At 42.6% G+C, this 10,986-nt stretch overlaps 1 protein-coding gene across 1 annotated transcript; it reads left to right on the plus strand.

Moving 5' to 3' along the window:
- The first annotated feature begins 2,398 nt into the window (after positions 1 to 2,398).
- LOC122946850 (protocadherin-20-like) lies at positions 2,399 to 10,177 on the plus strand. Its single transcript, XM_044306709.1, has 2 exons — positions 2,399 to 2,548; positions 7,563 to 10,177. Exons 1-2 carry the CDS (start codon positions 2,534 to 2,536, stop codon positions 10,170 to 10,172), a joined length of 2,625 nt encoding a protein of 874 aa, XP_044162644.1. The 5' UTR covers positions 2,399 to 2,533; the 3' UTR covers positions 10,173 to 10,177.
- The last annotated feature ends 809 nt before the right edge of the window (positions 10,178 to 10,986 follow it).

Genomic DNA, 10,986 nt, shown 5'->3' on the forward strand with positions numbered 1-10,986 from the left:
ATAATATGCTAGCGCTGTACCCCCTGAGATGCCAGCCTGCACCTCTAGGACCCCAGCACCAGTCAACATATTACGCATCTGGCCTAGAGGAGCAGGACAGTGGTTTGACGACACGACCCCTGACAGAATCTAGAGGACGACGTGTCATCAGTATGTCTCAGTAGTGCAGCCTCAAGCTTTGGATGTGTAACTTCAAGCAGTGTTATAAAGCAGTTTTCATAATTTGGACCCTGAAGGATCTAAGCCAGCTTATAGATGGTCATATGGACATCTCAGAAGACGGCATTGGTGGTAGTCTAAGATCTTGGTTCCCACCGATGGCTATATTTAAGAGGCCTACACTGGTCTACCAAGTGCATCTTTAGCTTTTACCATAGAAATTTCCTTTTTTTGAAGAACAATGGGTTCGTAATTACGGGTGGACTGGCCATAGACCCTACAGGGAAATTTCTGAGTTGGCCAATGTCCAGGAGGCTGTGGGAGAACTCCTCGCGGACGGGTAGATAATGCTCTGATGCTCTCAGTGTTAATTAATGCGGGAGCATCAGGTACTTATGTGTCTGGCCGGCAGCCACAGGTCCCCCTCCTGGATTCAACTATATCGCCATTCTCGGGACAATGATTCAGTTGAATTCTGCGCTGGGGCATGGCAGTCCATGGCTCGCTGTCATGCCATTCACCCTAATAGGCCACAGGCCATTACTGGGACACAGTACAAGCTTACAGGGATGCAGGTGTCTCTGGCCGCAGGCTCGGCCCTGGTCGGTGGCAGATGACTGCATGGAACGGGAATCAGGTATTTTATTATTTATTTCCTTCCTGTCACTTGGGAGCATACTACTGCGGGCACTATAGAGGTAGCTACCAGAGGCACTATAGGGGGCATTATTACTGGGACCACAATAGAGTGAAATATTATTGCTGGAGGCCCTATAGTGGCATTATTATTACTACTGTGGACGCTATAACTACTCGGGCCATTGTAGTGTTGTATTATTACTAGGAGCAAAATAGGGGGGCCTTATTATTACTGGAGGCACTATTTTTTTGCAATATAGTATTGGGGGGCATTGGGAAGCACAGTGGGCACCGTATCGAAGGTGGCAGCAGGATGACACTACTTGGACACCAGTATAGGGAGTTTGTGTTGAGAAGGTGGGGAGGATGATGGAAAAGTGAGGAATCCAGGATGCAGAGATGAGACACGGTGAAGGAAGTTGTCATGGTAGTCTGGTCCAAATGGAGAAGATGAGGAAATATAGTGTCTACTTCACAGGAAACATCACTGGATGTAATAGCTATGTAGTGCTGTATTCTCCTGTATGTTTGATAGCTCTGAAAGATCAGGCAGCATGCCGAAGGTTGGTCCACATCTCATCTCCGAAGCCACCTGCTTCATATCTTAATATGGGACAACTGAAGGAGGAGAAAGATTGCAGAACTCGGCTGTCACAGATGGGAGGTATTTGGTGCTGATGGAGCAATATTTTGTGCTGCTGTGTAGTATTTGGTTCTGCTTAGGTGGTATTTTGTGCTGCATTATGGTATTGATGACCGCCTCTTACTTGTGTTGGCCCTACCTACTTCTATTGGCCCAGCCTATTTGTGTTGTTCCATCTTCTGTCAATTTGGACCTGCCTACAACATGGAGCCGCTTTTAGTTTTTTTCCGGGGCCACTTTAAGTCTATTCCTGCTCTCAATGCAATGAAAGTTTTGAATAACCCAAAAAGTGGTTTTGGTCCCATGCAGCTGCACATATGAGATAGGTCTCTATTGGGTAGGCCTGGACAAAAACTGATCATGCTCTTGATGAGGGTCCAGTTACTGGAAAACCCACCCATCAGTGACATGATCTACTGACACGACATCAAGTTAGAAAACCCATTTTTAAATACCCTAATGGAGGGGGTTCTCCTCCTCAGGATCCTAATCCATTAGCTCATCTGGAGGACTCACCATATCCATTCGTTACTCATTGATTTCAATTGTCAGGTGGTCGCCAGGGTTCCCATCAGTAGAACATCCTTGATCCACCTATTGTTTAAGGTGGAGAAGCCCTTTAAGTATAACACGGGTTAAATTCAATGCTATCGTTTGAATGTTCAGTTTATGCAATGACCTAGAACTGAATTGTTGACACCTTATCCGTACAGATCCATGACAGCTTATTACATACCATGTAATTATTGGGTCACACAGCTAGTTCCTCTTGCACGAGGTCTCCGCACCTTTTGTGCCCGTCCAGTAAGAACGTTCCATATCTAAATATTGTGAGCAGGAAGAATTCAGCTGGAAGGGTCGGGTTTTGTTTGGTCCAACCTCACACACATACCTCGCTAATGTATTTACTCCAGGCTACAAAAGGATTGGGAATCCTGAGTACAATGACGGGGGGGGGGGGGGGCCGGATCGGGCCCCACCCAAGAGTGCACAGAGCTGCAGGAAAGTTTAACGTGTAGAACAACTTCAGAAGAGCAGTTGACCTGGACTCATTACCCGTCCTGTGCACCACATCTGTTTGTCCGTGACACCATGCGCTATATACAGGTATGACTTGCTCCTCAGCTCTAGTACAGCATAACAAGTTCTGATAATCTGTGCAGACGAAGCAGAAATGAGTTTGACATTTGGCTTAACTCATCCGAATATGACTTTACATAGGACTGCAGATAGTTACGACAATGTTACGACAATGTTGAATTCTGTCATATGAGGAACATTTGACTAATGGTCAACAAAGGTTAATAGGGTCTAATGGGGTACGTTATATTGAGATATCCCCTGTAGCTGCCAAGAGTCCCATACAGAGAAATTGCCTTCATTATCGTCATGAGGCTCCCATTCTTCATTGATACCAAACAGGAGAGAAGGTAGCAAGATACCAGCAGCAGGAGTGGGGTAGATTATTTTAGGGGGATTATAAACCATACATGGGGCGATGAAGAGGTCCAAGCATGAGTCCGTTACATGGGGACCTCCACAATAAGTATTACTACGCAGTTATATCCAGTTCTACAATATCAAAGGCTATTGTCTTCACCTCGTCCCCCAGGTCACAGGTTCGGCTAGCTCTTTACTTTGATATATGATAAGCCACATAGACATTTTCAAAGATCTTGTCAATGGATGGAAAGACACCTGAGGCTCAGGAACTACAAATGTCAGGATTCGACATGAATCAGACTCGAGAACAGACAAAGGACAGCTCAAAATCAGAGGCGACAAGGCGTCTATGGCCATTAGAGTTGAGTATCTGATGTGTATGAGGACCTCCTACCAATGACACATATTCGGGGAAAGAAGGATGGGGCAGTTGGATTATAACATGACCAGTCCTATTATTATGGTGGAGGCAGTATAAACAGCTATCATCTAGAGATGTGCGAATCGATTCATACAAATCAATTCATCTTATCAACAAGAGTTCTTTACTCTTGCGGGACTGTCCCCAATGCTGAAGAAGCTCCCCCTGCCGCTTGATTGACAGGTCAGCAGCCCATTAACAGTTGCTGCTCCGGAAGCAGAAGCAGAACATTTGTGCTTGCGCCACTACTTGGAGCAGCGTCAAAGGCACAAGATCCTCAGGGCTGAGCAAGATGTCCAGCCCTGTGCTTCTTCAGCATCAGGAAAAGCCCCTCGCAGGTGGAGAACCCTTGTTGATGAGATTACTCTATTTGCTCACCTCTACTACCAGCCAGTTATGTGATGTGTATAGTAGCAGTACTCAATTCGTTTTAGTAAAGGTCCACATATCTGGGTCTACAGTCAGGTGAAGGTCCAAGCTGAACACCAACAGAGGTCCACATATCTGGGTCTACAGTCAGGTGAAGGTCCAAGCTGAACACCAACAGAGGTCCACATATCTGGGTCTACAGTCAGGTGAAGGTCCAAGCTGAACGCCAACAGAGGTCCACATATCTGGGTCTACAGTCAGGTGAAGGTCCAAGCTGAACGCCAACAGAGGTCCACATATGTGGGTCTACAGTCAGGTGAAGGTCCAAGCTGAACACCAACAGAGGTCCACATATCTGGGTCTACAATCAGGTGAAGGTCCAAGCTGAACACCAACAGTACAGATGGAATCTTGTTAACTACAAACTTTGTAGAATTATTTACATCCAGGTTTATTGTTGTTTGTTGGCATCTTTTCTCCAGCCCTTTGAAATTGGTACAAAGGGGGTGACTGACATTCAAACATACAGGTGCAAATTCTCATCTGTGATCCGAGTGCAGTATCTGTTCTTCACCAGCTTCATAGTGGAGAATGCGGATTCACAAATATATGTAGAACCAAACATTGTAAGGACATGGATTGCTATTTAGTTTTTTCCATCAGTGGAAATTGAGCTGGGACAACCAGTTTTGTCCAGAATGTAACAGGGTCACAGTCATTCAATTGAACTTTCAAAGCTGCATCTCCTTGAAGATCAATTAGCTGCATCTGTAGAGTAGCTGGATTTTCCCAGGTAAAAGCATGATGGGCCTCGGTAGCAAAATGCCCAATGTTTTTTGTTTACCAGATATGGATTTTTAATGCACAGCAAAATTTATAATTGTCAATTAGGTCTTGCACAAAGCCCCCATGGTTGTAGAATACATTTTATTTGATCTTTTTTTTCTTGGATGGGTTCATCAAGCTTTGGAAAATGAAGCAAGGTCTCTTTTAGATCACTGTGAAATATCCCTAATTTCTTCTGAAAAGTCCTCACTCCTTCCACAAAGTCAATAATAGTTTGATTTTTGCCTTGTAGTTTTACATTTAAAGCATTTAAATGACTTGTAATATCCGCCAGGAAAGCAGCGATTTCCATTTTGTTTTTGATAAATGTCAAAAATGCTTTTGCTTTTTCTGTCTTCAGTCCAGCTAAAAACTTTTTACAAATACTACAAAAGCGTGTGGTCCAGAAGAGCCGTGGAAGCACTCTCGCCATCTTATATTCAGGAGACTGCCAGTCTCCGAGGTTTACACAGGGACCTTTTTTAGACAGCAAGGCCATGATAAAAAAGAGTTAAAGGGGTTGTGAAGTGCTAGTATATGGATGACAAATCCTCAAGATAGGTCATCAGTTTCAAATCAGATCCGGGGATCTGACTCCCGGCACCCCATGCCGATCGGCTTTTTGAAGGGGTTGCGGCACTCGTTCGATCGCTGTGTCCTCTTCAATGTTTACCTGCCTTCCATCTCCATTGTGGTGACTGCTTGAATGGACGAACAGCTATAATTACATTGGCGGGCGTGGTAGGAGTCAGACCCGCTAAGATCTGATATTGATGACCTATGCTGAGGATAAGTCATCAATATAGTGGCACTTCACCCTTTTATCAGTTTATTGTCTGTTTGGATTTTTTTCTTTCTTTAATGCGGCCAATAACCCCATGTACCTTACATATATGTGTGCCTTAATAAACTATTACCTTGGGCATAGAGATGCACAGGCAAAACGGCAACACGACCCTGACACTGTGGATGGAAGTGCTTTCCTGCTGTTAATGACGCCTTCCCAAACCGTGGACTTTATTCCATTGGAGGCAGTGGTAATGTCCATCCTCTTCCCCTGCAGCATGAAAATGTCCGCTGGAGCTTGAAGCTCACTTACGTGCTGCTGCGACAGTAGAGGAGGGTCCTGTGAAAAACACGAGTGTCCTGGGGGGGCACGTTCTTCTCCATTCAGTCAACAAATGAAAGCTCGGTGGGGGATGAGCAGGTTGAGACTATCCTGGCACCTGCATTTGGAGAAACCTGTCTCTCTCAGCGTGCTCATCCTCCTGAGAGCTTTCATCCGGCACCTGCATGTCCCCCGGCGAGTTCATACCGGTGCACTAACAATCTAGGAAATAGGGTGGCCTAATAGCCCACGCTGCTTCCTATGTAGTGAATGGAAGGTCAGGGGCAGCAGGGGTCTTTAGAGAGTTAACTATTGCGCCCCTCCAATCTATCCTGGTTAATCCACTTCTTCCCTCGTTTCTCCTCTGCCTCTATTACTTCCGGTCCCTTCACTGGCTCTCCACAATCTGTCCCCCCCCCCCCCTTACATCTCTGACCTGCTTTCCTGATACATACGTAATCTCCGATCCTCATAAGATCTTCTTCTTTGTCCTCCTCATGTCAGTTCCTCACACAATCGTCTACAAGATTTCTCTCGTCGTATTCTGGAACTCACTACTCCAGCACATCAGACTCTCTCCCAACATCCAAACCTCCAAAACAACCCGAAAACCCACCTTTTCAGGAAAGCCTACTACCAAAAATGTGCATGCTGCCACCAGACACGCAGCTTCTACCCTACTGTCTCCTTCCCCTTTAGATTGTAATCTCTCGTAGGCAGGGTCCTCTCCCCCCAATGTACCAGTCTGTTAGCTAGTTAATGCTTATTGTACTAGTTTTTGTTCTTGTTTTATATCACGTATATATAACCTCTTTTACATGTGCCTCGGAATTAAAGGGGTTGTCTCTCACTTCAGCAAATGGTATTTATCATGTAGACAAAGTTAATAGAAGGCACTTACTAATGTCTTGTGATTGTCCATATTGCCTCCTTTGCTACCTGGGTTCATTTTTTCATCACATTATACACTGCTCCTTCTCTGGGAAAATGGCCACCGCTGCAGCGCAGATAAGAGGGGCTGCTGCGCATGCAAGCCTATGCTTGCTTCCATGGTTCAAGCCACCAGCGAAGCAGGACGTGTTTCCTATCGCAAGCACGGCCACCACTGCTGAATGGCAGCCATAACCCATGGGAAACAAACAGTGTTAACTGCGATGGAAAATGAATCCAGCCAGCAAAGGAGGCAATATGGACAATCACAATACATTAGGAAGTGCCTTGTATTAACTTTCTCTACATGATGAATGCCATTTGCTGAAGAGAGACAACCCCTTTAATGTTGCTTTAAAATAAATAATAATAATTGGACACTTTCCATCCATAATGGCCAGTTTATCCATCACCACCTGCACAAATACTGCAATAGTCATGGAAGAGGTTGTGATGAAATCTGTAATTCCGTGCCCCACTTCATGCTTCTTTCCCGTCTTTCTATAATATAGGTGGGACAGGATGCTTTGTCATGGTTTGATACCTCTGTATTATCACAATGAAAAGTTTATGTTCCATTTCATGCCTCATGGCACTTTAATAAGAACAATTTCCTCCAAATACATTGAAAAGAAAATAAACCTCTAAGGATACGGCCACACTGTCAGGTTTCCTGGTGCAGTTTTAGAAGCCAAAACCAGGAGTGAATTTAAAAGAAGAGGACTATATCTGTCCTTTATACTTTCTCCCCTTTTATCATCCACTCCTGGTTTGGAATTCCATAACTACATCAGGGAACCTGATGTCTCTCTAGAGAGTCGAACCTTGAGTTCGTGTCTTCTCACTCATACCATGGTACTATAAAAGGATACTAAAATTTGGATGTTGTAGTTAGACGTTCATTCACAGAGGGTGAAGATTGAGTTTGCTGACCTAGTCCTAGCAATGAGAAACTGGTTCTAACTAATACTAGTATTTGAGCATCCATGCCAATCCCACTCATTTTAATTTGATTTATTTTCCAGAAATATTTTCTTCTTCTTACAAATATTCTTCAAGTTCTGAACTTTCCTGGAGCTACCACAGAAATCATATTCCACATCCAGGAGGAACAAGAAGAAGATACTTTGATTGGAAATTTAAACAGTGGTCTCTTGTCACCTACACCCCTGCAGTACAAGCTTTTAACCCATACAAACTATTTCCATCTCGATGCCCAAAGTGGGAATTTATATACGACAGCAAATAAGCTTGACAGAGAGTCGTTGTGCCCATTAGATACCATGGACCAATGTACAATGATGCTGGATGTCTTCATTTTATCTCAAGAACATTCAGAATTTACCAAAGTAAAACTTTTTATCCTGGATATTAATGACAACCCACCTTATTTTACAGAGCCGACCTACATTATCTCCATTCCAGAAGACACAGCCATTGGAACCAGATTTGTCATTGACCACTTGGCCAAGGATGTGGATATAGAGTACAATGCAGAGCTGTCCTACCAACTCATCTGTCCAGAAAACATCTTCACTCTAGATCAACATGTGGATTTCTTATCATTAGTGGTTCTCAGACCTCTGGATCGTGAATTACAGAGTGAACATAGGATGAGTTTAATTGCCTATGATAATGGATTTCCACGATTGTCTGGCAGTACAACACTCGTTGTACAAATTGTGGACATAAATGATAATTGCCCTATCTTCCTTGAAAACAATGTCTCTGTTAATCTTCCCAGGAATGTGTCTGTGGGTGACAAAGTGGTACAACTTCAAGCGGTAGATGCAGATGATAGTGAGAATAGTGTGATTGAGTACTTTTACAGCACTCGAGTTCCAGAATCAATCAAAAATGTTTTTAATCTAGACAGTTCATCTGGTTTAATGACCCTATCATTGCCTTTACAAGAAGAGATAACCCAATATAAGTTGTCAGTGCTAGCCATTGGACATGGCTGCTTTCCAGCAGTGGCTTCAGTCACTATAAATCTAGAAAAAATTAGAAAGAAGCCAAAGATAGAACTTCGTTTCATAGCATCCCAAAACGAAGGGGGCATCTCCATCCGTGAAGATGTCCCGCCAGGAACAATCATTGCCATCTTGGACGTTGCAGATCCAGATGCTATTATCAGTCATCCTCTTTTCATAAATGGGTCCTCTCCTTTCCTCTTAAGGCCTTCAGATTCTGGGACATTCCTGCTATTAACGTCCAGTCTGTTGGACTTTGAGTCAAAACAGCAATATGACATTACAATAATTGGAAATTCCACCATTGATGAATCATTTGCTTGTACAGAAGCTCTTAAGATACAGATTGAAGATGTAAATGATAATAACCCTAAATTCTCAAACTCCCTTGAAGAAATTTTCATTGAAGAAAACAATGTTCCCGGTGATAAGTTACTAACGCTTTCTGCTTCTGATGAAGATAGCGGATCCAATGGAGAAATAAGTTACTACCTGCTCGATGGGGATCCTAATGTGTTTTCCATTGACAGTTTGAGTGGGGATCTCAAAGTATCCATATCTTTGGACAGAGAAAAGAAATCTTCCTATACCATAAAAGTTTTAGCAATGGACCATGGTTCACCATCGAAGAACGATTCATGTGTAATCATTATCAAGATCCTCGATCAAAATGACAACCCACCAACTTTTGCTTCAAGTGAGTTTACGTTCTTTGTCCCTGAAGATCTTCCTCATCAAGGAGAGGTTGGCTATATAAATGTAACAGATATAGATACTGGGTTGAATGGCGATTTTTCTGTGCACCTTATAAACACCACTTTATTGTTTTCCATTGGTCAAGATAAAATACTAAGGTCTGAGGGTTCCTTTGACTATGAAAAAGAATTAATGTATGAACTTTGGGTGGAAGCAACAGATGAAGGAAGCCCATCATTGACCTCAAGAGCCAAAGTTCTCATCTTTATACTAGATGTGAATGACAATGCTCCTTTGATAGTGCTTCCAGAGTCAAACTTTTCATATGTTTTGGTTCCACCTGATACTTCAGAGGGTTCTTCTGTGACCAAAGTCCACGCAGTTGATTATGATGCAGGCTTGAATGCAGTTATAACGTATTCTGAGTATGGAGAGATTGGTCCTACTGCCAATCTCTTTAAGGTTGATACCAACACGGGTAACATCATATTAAAAGAAAGTACTAGTAGTCATCATTGTGGATTATATCAACTCTTAGTAAAAGCCAGTGACCAAGGCTATCCAGAAGCTCTTTCAACTATTGTATGGGTCAACATTCTTCTTAATCAAAGCATAAGCAACAGGAGCTATGTGGAGTCCTTAATAATGACGAGCAAGACGAGTATGACTCAGGAAAACCAGGTGATTACTCTGGGACCGTGCCCAAAATACCAATCGACCACGGCTCCTTTCACCTGGTCATTGACGGCACCAGTTGCCCTTGCCGTAGTGTCAGTCTCCGTCATATGCTGCATGGCTGGCACCTTTTTATTTCTATGTTCCAGAAGAAGAAACTCAAAAAAGAAGAAAGAAAAAAAGAAAAATGCAGAAGTACAAATTCCTCTGCAGTTAAATGTTGATTATTGCGCAAAAGACTGGGATGAAGTGAAATACTGTGAACCTCCAGAAAGTCCCTCACCCCATTAACGCCCCCCTGCCCAAAAAAACACACATTTAGAAGCATTTTAAGCTGATTTGTTCTATAAATCATATTATTTATGTCCTATATTAGGGTATTATTACTTCCTCGGTTTTCGAGTGGTGATGAAAACATCAACTTCAGGGAGTATTTTGACACCACTCAATTAGTCAAGATATTGATGCAAATTATTGATGAAACGTTGATACTAGGACCTGAGGTTGATGTCCAGTTCATTTGTTTTAATTTTTTTTTTATCAGTTATTGTACTTTTATGCATTTGTAATTGCACATTTAGTTTATGCAAGCTTATCTGGTTGCAGTAAGAAGCCATTATTTCCATTCTAAAAGAGACATCCTTCCATTACAGCTTATGTATATTTGCATCTAAAGGAGATTCTGGTCAGCTCTGATGGTTGTTCAAACATGTAAGGACAATTTAACATCCTACAATTTGGGCTTCAAATGTCAGGAGCTATGTTCATATTATAGAAGTCACAACAACTAAATGTAAAGCTAAACTATCGATTTGGCAATTTTGATGTTTCCATCAGAGCATTACCTTCCTGCTCATAGTCTTTTTATATTATGTAATAAAGTGATCTGATATACAAAATGTTTTGGCAGGATCACAATAAAAAGAGCTGTGAACATACTTGTCCATTGATTGTATCGCTTGCAGTATTTAGAAATATAGTTTTAGTAACGCTATTACTATAAGTCAACCAGTCTTTTGAATGGTGCTAATAGGCAGTGTGATCCTAGAAACCAGTCTCAGATCTTTAGGTGGAATAGAGCAAAGAGGCTTTGAAGAACATAAAC

The sequence above is a fragment of the Bufo gargarizans genome, chromosome 9 (genome assembly GCF_014858855.1).
Source record: "Bufo gargarizans isolate SCDJY-AF-19 chromosome 9, ASM1485885v1, whole genome shotgun sequence".
NCBI lineage: Eukaryota > Metazoa > Chordata > Amphibia > Anura > Bufonidae > Bufo > Bufo gargarizans.